Source organism: Oncorhynchus masou, chromosome 13, assembly GCF_036934945.1.
Source record: "Oncorhynchus masou masou isolate Uvic2021 chromosome 13, UVic_Omas_1.1, whole genome shotgun sequence".
Classification (NCBI taxonomy): domain Eukaryota; kingdom Metazoa; phylum Chordata; class Actinopteri; order Salmoniformes; family Salmonidae; genus Oncorhynchus; species Oncorhynchus masou.
Window position 1 is genome coordinate 56,851,151 of NC_088224.1, and position 16,992 is coordinate 56,868,142.

The window sequence follows — 16,992 nt, forward strand, 5'->3', positions numbered from 1 at the left end:
ATCCTGAGGCTGCATTTATTTTAGCTGGGGATTTTAACAAAGCAAATTTGAGAACAAGGCTACCTAAATTCTATCAGCATATTGACTGCACTACGCGCGGGGGTAATACACTCGATCACTGCTACTCTAACTTCCGCGATGCATACAAAGCCCTCCCACGCCCTCCCGTTGGGCAAATCCGACCACGACGCCATCTTGCTCCTACCATCTTATAGGCAGAAACTCAAACAGGATGTACCAGTGACTAGAACCATTTAACGCTGGTCTGACTAATCGGAATCCACGCATCAAGATTGTTTTGATCACGCCGACTGGGATATGTTCCGGTCAGCTTCAGAGAACAACATTGATCTATACCCTGACTCTGTGAGTGAGTTCATAAAGAAGTGCATTGCAGATGATGCACCCACTGTGACTATTAAAACCTACCCTAACCAGAAACCGTGGATGGATGACGGCATTCGCGCAGAACTGAAAGCGTGAACTACCGCATTTAACCATGGAAAGAGGTCTGGGAATATGGCTGAATATAAACAGTGTAGTTATTCCCTCCGCAAGGCAATCAAACAAGCAAAATGCTGGTACAGGGACAAGGTGGAGTCACAATTCAATGGCTCAGATATGAGATGTATGTGGCAGGGTCTACAGGGAATCACGGACTACAAAATGAAAACCAGCTATGTCATGCTTCCAGACAAACTAAACGCCTTCTTTGCCCGCTTTGAGGATAATACAGTGCCACTGTTGTGGCCCACTAACAAGGACTGGGCCCCCCTCTCCTCCTCCGTGGCCAACCTGAGTAAAATACTTAAACGTGTTAACCCTCGTAAAGGCTGCTGTCCCAGACTGCATCCCTAGCCGCGTCCTCAGAGCATGCGCAGACCAGCTGCGTGGTGTGTTTAAGGACATATTCAATCACTCCCAATCCCAGTCTGCTGTCCCCACATGCTTCAAGATGGCCACCATTGTTCCTGTACCCAAGAAGACAAAGAGAACTGAACTAAATGACTACCGTCCCGTAGTACTCTGTCATCATGAAGTGCTTTGAGAGACTAGTCAAGGATCAAATCACCTCCACCTTACCGGCCACCCTAGACCCACCCAGTTTGCATACCGTCCAAACAGGTCAACAAACGATGCATTCGCCATTACACTGCACACTGCCCTATCCCATCTGGACCAGAGGAATACCTATGTAAGAATTCTGTTCGTTGACTACAGCTCAGCATTCAACACCATAGTACCCCGCCAAGCACATCATCAAGCTGGAGGTCCTGGGTCTCAAACCCGCTCTGTGCATTTGGGTCCTCGACTTTCTGATGGGCCGCTCCCAGCTGTTGAAGGTAGGAAACAACATCTCCACTTCGGTGACCATCAACACTGGGGCTCCACAAGGGTACGTGCTCAGCCCCCTCCTGTACTCCCTGTTCAGCCTACAGGGAGGAGGTGAGGGCACTCAGAATGTGGTGTCAGGAAAACAACCTCTCACTCAACGTTAACATAACAAAGGAGATAATTGTGGACTTCAGGAAACAGCAGAGGGAGTATCCCCCTATCCACATCGAAGGGACAGCAGTAGAGAAGGTGGAAAGTTTTAAGTTCCTTGGCGTACACATCACAGACAAACGGAAATGGTCCACCCATAAAGACAACCTCAGAAGGCTGACAAAATGTGGCTTGTCACCCAAATCCAAATCGCATCACCGGGGGCAAACTACCTGATCTCCATGACACCTACAGCACCCCATGTCACAGGAAGGCCAAAAAGATCATCAAGGACAACAACGACCCGAGCCACCCCCTGTTCATACTCCAGAAGGTGAGGTCAGTACAGATGCATCAAATCTGGGACCGAGAGACTGAAAAACAGCTTCTATCTCAATGCCATCAGACTGCTAAACAGCAATCACTAACTCAGAGAGGCTGCTGCCTACATTGAGACCCAATCACTGGCCACTTTAAGAAATGGATCACTAGTCACTTAAAACAACACCACGTTAAATAATGCCACTTTAATAATGTTTACATATCTTACATTACTCATATCATACGTATGTACTGTATTTTATACCATCTATTGCACCTTGCCTATGCCACTCGGCCATCACTCATCCATATATTTATATGTACATATTCTCATTCACCCCTTTAGATTTGTGTGTATTAGGTAGTTGTTGGGAAATTGTTAGATTACTTGTTAGATATTACTGGACTGTCGGAACTAGAAGCGCAAGCATTTCACTACACTCGCATTAACGTCTGCTAACCATGTGTATGTGACCAATACAATTAGATTTGGTTTGATATGATTTTGATTTGATACAGAAGATAGCCCTATTTGGTAAAAGACCAAGTCCATGTTATGGCAACAACAGCTCAAATAAGCAAAGAGAAATGACAGTCCATCATTACTTTAAGACATGAAGGTCAGTCAATACGGAAAAGATCAAGAACTTTGAAAGTGCAGTTGCAAAACAAATCAAGCGCTATGATTAAACTGGCTCTCATGAGCCAGAAAATGAAGACCCAGAGTTACTTCTGTTGCAGAGGACAAGTTCATTAGAGTTACAAGCCTCAGAAATTGCAGCCCAAATAAATGCTTCCCAGAGTTCAAGTAACAGACACATCTCAACATCAACTGTTCAGAGGAGACTGCGTGAATAAGACCTTCATGGTCGAATTGCTGCAAAGAAACCACTACTAAAGGACATCAATAAGATGGAGAGACTTGCTTGAGCCAAGAAACACGAGCAATGGTCATTAGACTGGTGGAAATCCAAATCTGAGATTTGTGGTTGCAACCGCCGTGTCTTTGTGAGACGCAGAGTATGTGAACGGATGATTTCCGCATGTGTGGTTCCCACCGTGAAGCATGGAGGCGGAGGTGTGATGGTGTGGGGGTGCTTTGCTGGTGACACTGTCAGTGATTTATTTCGAGTTCAAGGCACACTGATTCTGCAGTGATACGCCATTGCATCAGAGTGGCGCTTAGTGAGGCTGTCATTTATTTTTCAACAGGACAGCCAGTCTGTGTAAGGGCTATTTGATCAAGAAGGAGGGTGATGGAGTGCTGCACAACCAACCGACCTCAACGCTATTGAGATGGTTTGGGATGAGTTAGACTGCAGAGTGAAGGAAAAGCAGCCAACAAATGCTCAGCATATGTGGGAACTCCTTCAAGTCTGTTGGTAAAGCATTCCAGGTGGTTCCAAGCTGGTTGAGAGAATGCCAAGAGCGTGCAAAGCTGTCATCAAGGCAAAGGGTGGCTACTTTGGTTACTACATGATTCCATATGTGTTATTTCATAATGTTGATGTCTTCACTATTATTCTACCTTGTAGAAAATAGTAAAAGTAAAGAAAAACCCTAGAATGAGTAGGTGGTTCCAAAATGTTGACTGGTACTGAATGATATATATATATATATATATATATATAGGCCTTTCTTTGATGGCCTAGTTATACCCTAACACAGCAGCGTTAGGACACTCCTGATTTACAGGCCACATCAAGTCACATTAAGCTTCCTTGCAAAGTGTAATTCCTATTGGAATCCAGCCAGAGTTCGGATATCCAACAATTTTAACTTCTAATCACCCGCAACCTGCATTCAGAATGACTGCCAGGTTAGGGAAGATTGAATACTGAGACTATCTCAATCATCTAAACTGGAACAACCATCTCAGTAACGGATGCAATAAGCCCAACTTCTAACAAATTGGATTAGTTTAGAAAAATATATGTTATTTATCTTTGTGTAGCATACAATTATTCAACCAATCAATGCAAAAACACAGATTTTTAAACAAACAATTCTTAAATTCACCCTGCAATAGAGCATGCTGGGAAGATATGATGTACAGGTAGGGTTCTATGTACAACACTTAATGCCTTCCAAAGAACCCTTTTTGCCTTCCAAAGAAAATCATAAGAAATGTTTTGAAAAACTGGACAAATCTGAGCGCGCACATGCCCTTGTATGACGGCTCTACTTTGTTTTATCCTCTAGTTGAGGACCAAAGGGCTTCTTAACAGCTTCTACCCCCAAGCCAAAAGACTCCAGAACAGCTAATCAAAGGGTTACCCAGACCCTCTCTTTTACACTGCTGCTACGCTCTGTTCATTATCTATGCATAATCACTTTAACTCTTCCTACATGTACATATTACCTCAATAACCTCGACTAACTGGTGCCCCCGCACATTGACTCTGTACTGGTACCACCTGTATATCGCCTCGCTATTGTTATTTTACTGCTGCTGTTTAATTATTTGTTACTTTTATTTTTCAATTTTTTTACTTATCCATTTTTTACTTAACACTTTTTTTTCTTAAAACTTCTTAAATCATTGTTGGTTAAGGGCCTGTAAGTAAGCATTTCACTGTAAGGTGAAATGTACCTGTTGTATTCAGTGCATGTGACAAATACAATTGAATGTGATTTGATTTGATTTGACACACAGACTTTTCTGTGAACTGAATCAAAAAGGACTATTAGAGGTAAAGTACGGGCTTGGTCTTGACAGTCAGTCTTGTTGCTCCTCCCAGAGGGCGAGGGGTGATGTCAGAGAGGAGTGTCTGGTGACTTCGATGGGAAATGGTCGACTTCATCACTGGTTTTAGTACTTAATTTAAAAACTTTTTCTCAGACCACTTCAGAGTAAGAGAGGATGAGATCACCTCAATGGGTGAGACTGGACTCTAAAAGTCTGTGTACACTTAATGGATCTCTCTGAAGCCAAGATGGAGTTCCACAAGAAATACAATTTCTCCCACTTTAATGCAAAGCACTGTGTACTTTTATTAAATACTATTCCATAGCTATGCTAGCCGTTAAAGAGGCCTCAAACTGATAGGGAAGCGTCTAAGGAGAGGACAATGAGTGGACACACGATTAGCCATTCTGTGGGAATCTACTGTAGGATGATTTATGTTTGGCACCCACATGTCCCTGATGGGATCTTTTGAAGTGTGCAACTGAAGTCGAGATGAAACTAACCCACCTCCAGAGAGATCGGTCTAACCGTGTCCAATCTGCCCAAAAACAACACGCCAAAAAGGGACAAACAACATCTGTCTCTCAGGCCTGGAGCCTCTGATATGGATAGGACCTGATGTGGGAACCTGTGTAGGAAGTGACACTGTGGCTTAGACTTTAGCTTGACGCGAAAACAAACATAGCTCTTTGACACGTTCAAAGCAAAGAATAGTCATGTTTAATTGAGTGGGTCTTGGATTTCCATTTGACCAGGTCGTGGGTTGTGTACCATAACAGATAGACAGGTGAGAGCCCAGACCTTTCCATTAGGATCATCTCTCCATTATACCTTTTGACTTCATACAGCTGCATTGCCTACGCATGGTTTATCATGTGTTATGTGGAGTTGTATCACGCATTTTCCTCCTCTCTCCTTTAGTTCTAGAAATTCTGCAGCTGGTGACTAAGAGAGACCTGTTCCTGGCTGACACACACATCCTGGAGCTGGAGCAGGAGTGTAACGAGGCGGCCGCAGCGACCCTGCCCTCATCGCCAGCAGGTGGTGCTGTCCTAGAGGACCTCAACAGCCCCGGGAGCAAAGACGGCGGCAGGCGCAAAGCCAAAGACGTGGAGCTGCTGTACGAAGCCCTGCAGAAGGAGCTGTGGGCGGTGGTGCGTGAGTCACTCCGCTCCCCAACCGCGGGGCCCAACCTGGGGCTGGTGGTGCAGGTGCTGCAGCAGGAGGAGCAGGCGGACCGGGACTGGGCGCAGGGTGAGGGGGCGCTCCCCGGATGCCCCAGACCCAGGCAGCTGAAGCAGCAGTGGAAGGAGGCGTTGGCGGAGGCAGCAAACGGGAGCCTTCCCCAGAGGAACGAGGCCCGGGGCGGGGAGCTGGCGGACTACCTGGACAGGGTGCGGACCCGGGTGGTGGAGGACCTGGGGGCGGCCAAGAGGAACGTGGTGCCAGTGTACCCAGAGGAGTATGAACCCTTCCAGGTGTACCTACAGAGCTACCACCAGGCTGTAGCCCGCAGACTGCAGAGCATCACAGACGACCAGCTGCTGATTACTGATATCTACTCTCTGCTGGACTGGTTCTACAACATCTATAACAAGTGGGTATCCATCCATTCAATAATTGCGTATTGCAACATGTGGTTTTATGCATATCAGATTCTGGAAGTAGCAGAATTGCATGAAAAACAAGAATGCTAAATGTCAGGTTGTAAAGAACTTGCACAACTTGTCAGAAATGTTTAATTTCATTTTCACTGCATGCTTTCACTGTAACGCATGTTACAAGGTAGTGTAACGTTATTGTCCATAATACTGTACATAAATACTGTCAATTATACTTCACATAAACAATCGTTTATTAGTTAAGTGTTACTGTATGAGTATGCCACTGACTCTATCCTCCTACTGTAATCGCTCCAGGGATGTCCTAGGAACAGTCAGCATGACAATGCCCTTCAACAGGTCCAAGCTGGGGCCACTGTTGCCCTCGGAGACCGTGGACAAACTGGAGCTGGACTGCCTCAACTCCGTCAGGGTAAGGGCCGAACCATCCACCCCACAACCCCCACCTCCCCCTTCATTTGGTGCGCCCCGTGTCTCCCTACCGGCCTAAGGAAAGGGTGCACCTATGGTCCTTCCTGTCCACCTTAAGGGAGGGCTATCACTCCGACCAGTGCAGCCAATCAGTGCACGGCGTCTCAGGGTCAGCCCATGGGTTTTCCTGTCTGCAACGGCCACCACACAATAGAAGCCAGACAACAGGCCATTTAGCTTAGGTCATTATCAGGTCCAAGTAGGCTAGAACACTCTTGTATGTGTATTCCAGTCAGTGTTTGAGATGGAGGATCCACGTAGGTAGATATGATAGTCCACAAGTAAATCCTGCAGTGGAAAAAGTGAACAGGGGTTATTGGCAGCGTGGCCTGTCGGCTGGCAATCACTCAGCTGGGTCAAGCAACAATGGGAGGAAACCTTAACTTAAAATACAGGGGGGTATTTACAAGGGGTTAGCTATTACTGGTGATATACTATATATCATAACAAACGAAGTCAGATTTACAGTATTGTATTATCTGTGATTCTATACCTTTTTCCATCTTGATGTCTTGATGGCATCAATTGGAAATATTTTGATGGTTTGTGGCTGAAGAGCTCACAGTGGTTCAGTGCATGGTTGAGTTGTGTCTGACCGCACGGTCTGGTTGCGTTTCAGGAGAAGGTGACCACAGAGCTGTCTCAGGTGCTGGACGAGGAGGAGAAGCGTTGGATGGAGACGCTGCACATCGAGGAGTATCAGATCACACTAGCTCGCACCGTCATCCAGGTACGCACACGCACGCATACACACACAAACACCAGGAGCTTATGTAAATAACTGATTTCTTCCCCTGATTTTGATGAGGCCGATGGTTTTGTATTGCACGCTAAATGTGGTCACTTTGTATTTTGAGGATAAGCTCATCCATCTGGTGGAGCAGAGAAAACATTCCTCAAGCAGCAGCCAAAGTCAATACAGACACTTCCCTTAGAACTCCATCACAACTCACTGTTTTAGAGTCACTTCACTGGCCTCTAGTGGCCGTGATTGATACTAACACCTTCTCTACATCATCGTCATTCATGCGTCAGTTCATGTTTCACAGATGCGGTGGAAGAGAAAAAGAAAGCGTCTGTTAGCACTTCACACATAATACACATTTGCCAATGTAACATCGTGTGTGTGTGTGTGTGTGTGTGTGTGTGTGTGTGTGTGTGTGTGTGTGTGTGTGTGTGTGTGTGTGTGTGTGTGTGTGTGTGTGTGTGTGTGTGTGTGTGTGTGTGTGTGTGTGTGTGTGTGTGTGTGTGTGTGTGTGTTTGCAGAGGCTGCAGGTAGATCTTGAACAGTCGGCTGCCATCAACAGAAACCTGGGTTCCCGTGTGGCTCAGTGCAGTCTGAATGGTCTAGCTGACTTTCTGTACAGGTGAGAGGACCACACACTGTAGTAGGCCTAGGACACACTGTATCATTCCATATGACATACTAAGGCCTATAAAAAACTATATCATTCCATATGACATACTAAGGCCTAGAACACACTGTATCATTCTATATGGCATACTAAGGCCTAGAACACACTGTATCATTCCATATGGCATACTAAGGCCTAGAACACACTGTATCATTCCATATGACATACTAAGGCCTAGAACACACTGTATCATTCCATATGGCATACTAAGGCCTAGAACACACTGTATCATTCCATATGGCATACTAAGGCCTAGAACACACTGTATCATTCTATATGGCATACTAAGGCCTAGAACACACTGTATCATTCCATATGGCATACTAAGGCCTAGAACACACTGTATCATTCCATATGGCATACTAAGGCCTAGAACACACTGTATCATTCATTATATGGCATACTAAGGCCTAGAACACACTGTATCATTCCATATGGCATACTAAGGCCTAGAACACACTGTATCATTCCATATGGCATACTAAGGCCTAGAACACACTGTATCATTCTATATGGCATACTAAGGCCTAGAACACACTGTATCATTCCATATGGCATACTAAGGCCTAGAACACACTGTATCATTCCATATGGCATACTAAGGCCTAGAACACACTGTATCATTCTATATGGCATACTAAGGCCTAAAACAAAGTCTCTGTCATCCTTCATAGAATGACACAGGGCCAAACCTATAGTCTCCTCACTGCCAGCAACATTTTATTGTGGAATAATTCTAGAATATATCAACTGGAACCAACCAGTTCAGCTGGAATATGGAAAGGAACATCTCTATGAGACATTCTAATACTGTTAATACTGCTTAACTTTCAGCTTCCAAAGGAAAGTGGAGATGTTCCACGAGTGTCTGGTCAACATGGTTGGGGATAACGAGGACGGATATGTCTCCAAGACCATCGCCCTGGTCAACTGCTGTCCCCCTTTCAGGTAGGACTGTTGTAGCAGGAGTAGCCTGCATTGTGTTATAGTAGGTCTATGCTGCAAAACGCAGCATCGTTTCGATATTTTTTAAGTTATATATATTGAAAACTGGATTGCAGACATGCAACTTTATCAACAATGGACTAATAAAACAAATACCAACATTTTATTTTTGGGTGGAGTTTTTTTTAAACTACTCTACTCAAAAAAACAGATTTTAGTATTTTGTCCATTAGTCCACTGTTAATACAGTCGCCCAAAATGGTGCATATCAGCCATCAAGTTTTCAAGTACAGAGCAAAAACTGTCGCGATTATGTGTTTTGTATCATAGTATTCCTTAAAACATGCATAAATCATGTAAGTGTACAATGTACTCATTAGTCTGCTGTGACTGTGTGTGTGCAGGGGTTTTGTCCAGCGCTGTGTGCAGTGCGACCCTGCCATCAGTGAGGACTCAGCCAGGCGAGCAAACACTTCCCTGGACCGAATAGTCAACCAGGGAGTGAAGGTGCTGAGCGACAGACTGTATGAGCGCATAAGGGTAAGTGTTCTTAACACACACACGCACGCAGGCGAACACACACACCACACCACATACACACACTCACACAAAGGATCCATAAACACACCCATGATCACAGCTTTCCAAAAGAACATGTAAACAACCTCAAATGCGCACACACACACACACACACACACACACACACACACACACACACACACACACACACACACACACACACACACACACACACACACACACACACACACACACAGCTATGTCTTACTATACTTGTGAGGCCTTTTTGGGGACCAACAATTGATTCCTATTCAAAATCCTGTTTTCCCTAACCCCTAACCCTAAACCTCAACCCTAAAACGAACCCTTACCCTAACCTTAAACCTAACCTTAACCCCCAACCCTATTCCCTAAACCTAACCCCTAACCCTAATTCTAGCCCTAACCCTAATTCTTACCCTAACCCAAAACCTAACACACGAACCTAAAATAGCCTTCCTGTCCTCACTTCTCTGAATTGTAGTTGGTTTACTATTCTTATGATGACTCCTGGTACTCACAAAAATAGTGAAACGTTTGCACCCCCCCCACCCACAAACACACACACACACACAGACACACACCCTCAAGCGTCCCTCTGTCTGCCAAGTGTCCCAGAATATAAAGCACATCTTATCAGTGTTCTCCTCATGGCTTGCCCTCAAAGTTCTCAGGGATGTGCTGAGGAACTGAGGCCCTAAAATAGACGCTCCAATGTGACAAACATGGTTAAATAAGATTAGATTGGCAGCATGCCACATAGTTACTGGCAGGCTATGAAGTTCCACTCCTCTTCAGTAGCCGCCATAGAGACGGGCATTGCCAGTCCTCCAGAGGCACAGAGCCGCATGTCGCATCCTCTTGACCGAGCTGGGGCTTTTTATGCTGTTGTCGTCGGGTAGGAAGTCACAATCTATGGAATTCTTGGTCCAAATGGCCCACACATCCTGATAGGAAGACACAACTCCAGTCGGACAGTGTAGTTATGCATCAAACAAGGATCTGACTCAGGTAACGTGGCCGTCTCCACACCCACATCTCTCTGCCTCCTTGTCTTCTTCATTCTCTCACCATTTTCCTGTCTCTCTCGCTCCCTCACATTTTCCCTCTCCTGGCCATATTTAGCCCTTCTTTGACAAGCTGGTGAAGAGGAAGTGGCTGAACAACACAGAGACCTATGAGCAAATCGAGTCCCATATTAAGGAACACTTCAAGAAGTTCCGCAGGGTGGACAGCCCACCCTATCAGGTACATGGCAGAGACGCAGCAAGTAGGAGCCATGTAAACATGGAGAGGTGCTAAGGTCCTCTGGCACAATGTACACTAATAACTCAAAGTTCTGGTACTGTTTTTAATTCGAAGCAACATGTTTTTTTTTAATCAATTGACTGAATGGATGATTGGTTGATAGAATGGATGAATCAATCTTTATCCTTCTTCTCCCAGGTCCTGGTGGGAGAGGTGCATAGAAGGGTTCTGATGGAATACCTGCGCTCCATCATGAGGGGGAGGATCATCTGCACGTCACTCAGAATGAGGAAGAGGATGGCGGGGCGACTGCGCGACGAGGGCAAGCAGATCGAAGTGCTCTTCAAAGATCTGGTGAGCCATTCTAGAACAACTGTATTAGAGAAGCGTAGTCAGAGCAACAGTGCTGCCTGTGACATGATGCAACGAACAGTGTGTGTGTGTGTGAGTGTGTGTGTTTGCACTCACGAGTGTGTGCTCATTAATCACATTTGACTGGTATGTGGCCTGTCTGTGAGGGTTACTAAAACAACTCCGGATGAGTTCAAACAAAGGAGACAAGTGAAGAATGGATACTGTAGCCGAGATAGAGATGGATGATCAGACAGGCCATATGCACAAGTGGGCAATCACCTCACCCCAGCCCACTCCCTATCCTTCCCTGTGGCGTCCGCCCCTTGCTCTAGATAAAACATCCGTTTGTCACCTCTCTGGACAACAGGATAGCGTTGTTTACAGACGAGTGGTCTGGCATCCTGCCCTGAGCTTTAGAAGCCCTGACCGGGTCGAGTGGAGGACCAGGATGGACCTCTGGTCGACCACACGGTTTAGTCTTCTCAGTATAACAGGGTCCCTATGATGCTCAGGTAATTGAGTTTGCACGAAGAATACTGTCGCTGTACTTCTAACCTTTGGTGTTTTGGGTCTATGTTATCTGATGGTTCCCTCTAGTCAAACGAATGTGTGAACATCACCAATCTAGTTGTAACCATTAAGACTTGAAACCACGTAATCTAGTTCTGGGTTTAATCCGTTGCCAAGATTTTAGATTCAAAGGCTTTGAGTCAGAGAATAGCCAGTTGACCTGTCATGAGCTGCAGAGGTATTTGAACATGAATAGCCCTGTTTAGACGGTTGTATCCTCATCTGTGCTGTGTAGAGGATCTGTTCTGATCACATCTCTCAATTCAATTCAATTCTCTCTCTCTCTCTCTCTCTCTCTCTCTCTCTCTCTATCTCTCCCCTTTAGGAATCTCCCTCCTCCTGGCTGGACAGTGCTATCCCACACCTCTCTGAGATCATCCTCCTGGAAGACATCCCCTCCATCCAAATGGAGGTGGGGGTCCTGGTGAGGGAGTTCCCAGACATTCGGTAAGGAACACAGGAGGCAGCGATCATCTATGCGGAATGACAGTCATATTTTCAGGACTTCCATCGAGCCACACGATCACCAACATTTCCAAAAGCTCAGGTTGACTGAAACACCCCAAAACAAACATGGCTACTGTTCTGTCTTGATTGTGGATGGCAAATGAGGGACTTGTTAAAAGCAAACAAGAGCTGAGTCATTTCCTTATTTTTATGGGGAGCTGTTTGGCTGTCGCTGGCGCACATGAAAGGATGGGGGGGGGTCTTGTCCGTTTGTCCGTCTCGGGTCCTGGGCGAAGACGAAGCAAAAACACGGACTTCCTGCCCAGGCGTGACATGGTAGCTGTGTAGCATAACCTGGCGTTGGCAGCCGGCTACTAAAGAGTCCCGTAGGAACACACAGGCGTGAGGAGGCAGTCCTCAATGGAATCTTTTTCTAAATTAAGATTTGTCTCCATCCTTAACTCATAACAGACCCACATGTATTGTTTGGAATCTTGACTTGGATCTGGTGAATGCTAACCGTTGCCCTCTGGGTTCTCCCAGTTCCTTTTGAAAACAGGAACTGTAACGTACAATCCTTGACATATTGTAAGTATGTTAAATACCTCTGTAAAGTACACACCTGATGTTTGCAACTGTGCCAGGCATTGACCCTTCAGAGTCTCATACTATCCTGTATACTATGTAGAATAATACCCTCAGTGGGTTTATGGCATCATTCGCTCCAAAGACCAATTGCAATCAACTGGTTTCATGTAACTGCTAGTTAAGCCTCCGTAGTAGCTAACAGGAAAATAAAGTTTATATTCAGGTTTCCCGGAAGCCAAGAAGCCCACCACTTTATCGTTGTATTCTTTTGGGTGATAGTCACTGGTCATGGTGGGAATTGAGTTTAGGCTCCATCATCAAAATCAAATCAAGTGTTATTGGTCACATACACATATTTTGCAGATGCTATCGCTGTTGTAGAGAAATGATAATGTTCCTAGCTTCAACTGTGCAGTAATACCTAACAATACAAAAAGACACACGCAAATCCCCCCCAAAAAATTAAGTAAGGAATTGAGAAATATTAGACGAGCAATGTCGTTGTCCGGAATATAAATATAAATGTATATGATAGTGTTTGTAGACAATATGGACGGTATATGAATAGAAAAGGTGTGTACAGCAGTAGTTATATAGGATGAGCCTTGACTAGAATACAGTATATACATATGAAGTGGGTAAAACAGTATGTAAATATTGTTAAAGTGACCAATGTTCAATGACTATGTACATAGGGCAGCAGTGTCTAAGGTGCAGGGTTGAGTACGGGTGGTAGCCGATAAGTAGCAGTGACTAAAGTTCAGGGCAGGGTATTGGGCGGAGGCCGGCTAGTGGTGAATACTTAACAGTCTGATGATGGCCTGGAGATAGAAGATGGACTGTCTCCACCTTCTAGATGGTAGCAGGGGTGAACAGGCCATGGCTCGGGTGGCTGATGTCCTTGTTGATCTTCTTGGCCTTCCTGAGACACTGGGTGCTGTAGATGTCTTGGAAGGCAGGAAGTGTGCCCCCGGTAATGCGTTGGACTGACTTCACTACCCTCTGGAGAACTCTGTGGTTGTGGATGGTACAGTTGCCATACCAGGCGGTGATACAGCCCGACAGGATGCTCTCAATGGTGCATCTGTAGAATTTATTCAACCTCTTGAAGTTGAAGACGCACTGTTGCACCTTCTTCACCACACTTTCTGTGTGGATGGACAATTTCAGGTGGTCAGTGATGTGCCTGCCGAGGAACTTGAAGCGTTTCACCCTCTCCACTGCGGCCCTGTCAATGTGGATGGGGCCGTGCTCCCTCTGCTGTCTCCTGAAGTCCACGATTATCTCCTTCATTTTGCACCATTTCGCCAGGGCCCTCATTTCCTCCCTGTAGGCTGTCTCATCATTGTTGGAAATCAGGCTCAACACTTTTGTGTCGTCTGCAAACTTGATGGTTGACTTGGAGACATGCGCGACCACGCAGTCATGGGTGAACAGGAAGTACAGGAGGGGCTGAGCACGCACCCTTGTGGCGCCCCCGTGTTGAGGATCAGCGTAGCGGAGGTGTTGTTGCCTATTTTCACCACCTGGGGTCGGCCCGTCGGGAAGTCCAGGACCCAGTTGCACAGGGAGGGTTTCAGACCCAGGGCCCCAAACTTAGTGATTAGCTTGGAGGGCACTATGGTGTTGAAGGTAGTGGGTCTAGGGTGTCAGGTAAGGTGGAGTTACTACCGTCCTAGGGCTAGGGCTGCTTTTAGTCTTCAGAGCTGGTTGTCATTCAGCCTCGTGCTGCTGCTCAGCTTGTGTCGCCACAGACAGGAAGCGGCATCAGAGCAGCTCCTGTTTTCCTGCAGGGAGATTTCCAGAGGCCAAGGTGTCGAATCGAAGGACAGTCAGGCACCCTCGAACAGGGACAGATGTTTTATTCATTTTGTGTGTGTGTGTTTGTAAGTGTGTGAGCCAACCATTGGGAATGTTCTCTAACTAACTGTATTTTGTAAACTCTTTTGTCCAATTTTCCTTAGTGACTTGCCTCAGGGCCGACTGCCCTCTCTATAATGTATTTTCATGATTCTCTTTATTCCTACCCTTATCATGTCCTTGTGATGGTTGACTCTGCCATTGCAATGATGCAAGATACACTCTTCTCAATTCAACTCAATCTTTATTGGCTAGATGTGGCCTATATGACATCTTTGTTGCATATCAATTTTTTTTGGAAGATCAAAACATGAACTAGACTAAGCCGTCTTTCTCCTCCTCTGTTTGCAGGAAGAAACATGTGTCGGCCATCTTGAACATCCGGGGGATGACTCGGCAGACGGAGCGCCAGGAGATCCTGAATATCGTGAAGGACATTGAGAACAGTGACATACTGACACGGCTGTCCCGCGACCGTGCCCTCTTCTCCGAGGTGCCCGTCACATCCGAGGTGCACTGCCTGAACTTGGGCCTGAGCCGCATCGCCCTCACTGCCTCCTCCTGCTTCTCCAGCCTGAGACCACGCCGCACCAAGAGGGCCCCGGTCAGAGAGGCGTACGACGACATGCTCTAACGGCCCCAACCGCTCTGGAAACGTTCTGATGAATCAAGCAGACAGACAGCTGTTTAACAGCAAGTCACAATGGAGCTCGTTGTCAAGTTCTGCACATGGTGCCGATACCAGGGGCAGACAGCACAACACATTGAGGAAGTGGAACAACACATGGAAAGAATAGCCATGTTGTGACCTTTCACCTTTCACAGCCACCTAGATAAAGAAAGTGTGACGGCTGTTTCCCTTGTGAGCGATATGCCTCGTCCTTGCTCATCTAGAGAAAGACTGGGGAAGAGCTTTCATAAGTGCAAATTTAAAAAGTCCAATTTAAAAGAACTTTGTGGACTTGAATCTCTGTGGTTTGTTGGTATTGACTCCTTTTGACAAAGGGCAGTGGAAAGAGACACAAGCAACATATTGGGGAAGATTCTTAATGCTGCACATACTGTATGTGACTATGAGGGTTACATAGGAACTATGGTTTAAATCAGTACTACTGATAAAGAGCACTGTTTGGAAAAAATAAATCAAAATGTCACATATAATCCCATAACGTGCTGACATTGATATGGGTAAAGTTGGAGTCTGTTTTATAGTTGCACACGATAAAGGCTCGATCTAAGGTACTACATCATTTTTATTATCTATCATCTCTGTGCTGATTTTCATTGTATTTAAAATAGTTTATTTTCATTTTGTGATATACAGTATATGGGCTAATGTATGTTGAGCAACTCAAGAGATGATTGAAGCCTGTGTGAATGGATGACATCATAACAAGCCTATTTATGTACCAACCAATGAACGTATTTATTGACGTGTGGTTTGATTGTCTTGTAATCAATGTCAAACTCTAAATCCCAGTCAAACGAATGTATAGTCATTTCAAGCATGTGTTTTCTCCAGGTTTTGTCAAATGCTGAGACCCTGACTAAAATAATCTGACAGCCATCATTGAAGATTAAGACAAAGATTATTTTCAGATGTGTACTTTTACCTCTGTAAATGAAACAGTTAATAATTACTGTTATTCATGATTGTTGATCATTTAGATATTGTAATCCTCAGATAATTAGATTGATACTTAGATTGTTAGTCATGATTGATGCACCTTTTTATTTTATTTTAATTAGCCATATTATTATTCTTTTTTTTACCAACAAGCAGATATTGTAGACTGAGACTACTCCACCTGTTCTTTGGTCACACACTGATTTAAAACGTTTCATCGGTTCACCCTGCCTGTGATGTTCCATAATTGAACAGCTGGATGCAGTAATTGATCTACCTTGAAATTGTACATAAATCATTGAATTAAATGAGAATAAACGACAACAGAGATCAAATATTTTGGCTTTGTTTTAAATGACCATTAAGGATGGGATATTGATGGGACCTCACTCTCAAATCATCTCAGTGTTTTGAAGGACCTGCTGTTCACTTTCCTTTATTTCATTGATGAGAGAGGGTTAAACCAATCATGTAACGTTTTCATTGACAGAGCTGAGCTGACAACTTCTGGGTAACCAACCTGAATGGAAAACAAGGTTCACAGACAGATCTTACCATGCGCCGTCTGGATGGAGCCATCTGCTGTAGCTGTTTTCTGGCACCTAACTACAGGGTCAGAAAGCTACAGCACAACTGTTGTGTGTATGTCTGCATCTATTTGTGTTTTACAATGCAATTTCTTTCTGTTTTGTTTTCCACCCATCCACCCAAAGAGTCCCCAGGGGTGTTACAGAGACGAGACTCAGGCTTGGTTTCCGAAAGAAAACAGCAGGGAGGGTCATATGGGTATGT

The 16,992-nt window shown here is 45.1% G+C and overlaps 1 protein-coding gene across 2 annotated transcripts in view; it reads left to right on the forward strand.

The window, feature by feature from the left end:
* LOC135552652 (tumor necrosis factor alpha-induced protein 2-like) overlaps positions 1-16,535 on the forward strand; it is a 39,397-nt gene extending 22,862 nt beyond the window's left edge. For both annotated transcript variants that reach the window (XM_064984391.1, XM_064984390.1), the window contains exons 4-13: positions 5,417-6,092; positions 6,415-6,529; positions 7,208-7,318; positions 7,855-7,955; positions 8,838-8,951; positions 9,353-9,488; positions 10,632-10,754; positions 10,953-11,108; positions 12,004-12,125; positions 14,925-16,535. In XM_064984391.1, coding sequence (XP_064840463.1) covers positions 5,417-6,092; positions 6,415-6,529; positions 7,208-7,318; positions 7,855-7,955; positions 8,838-8,951; positions 9,353-9,488; positions 10,632-10,754; positions 10,953-11,108; positions 12,004-12,125; positions 14,925-15,207 — 1,937 coding nt within the window. In that variant the 3' untranslated portion in view covers positions 15,208-16,535. The remainder of the gene's footprint in view (positions 1-5,416; positions 6,093-6,414; positions 6,530-7,207; positions 7,319-7,854; positions 7,956-8,837; positions 8,952-9,352; positions 9,489-10,631; positions 10,755-10,952; positions 11,109-12,003; positions 12,126-14,924) is intronic.
* The last annotated feature ends 457 nt before the right edge of the window (positions 16,536-16,992 follow it).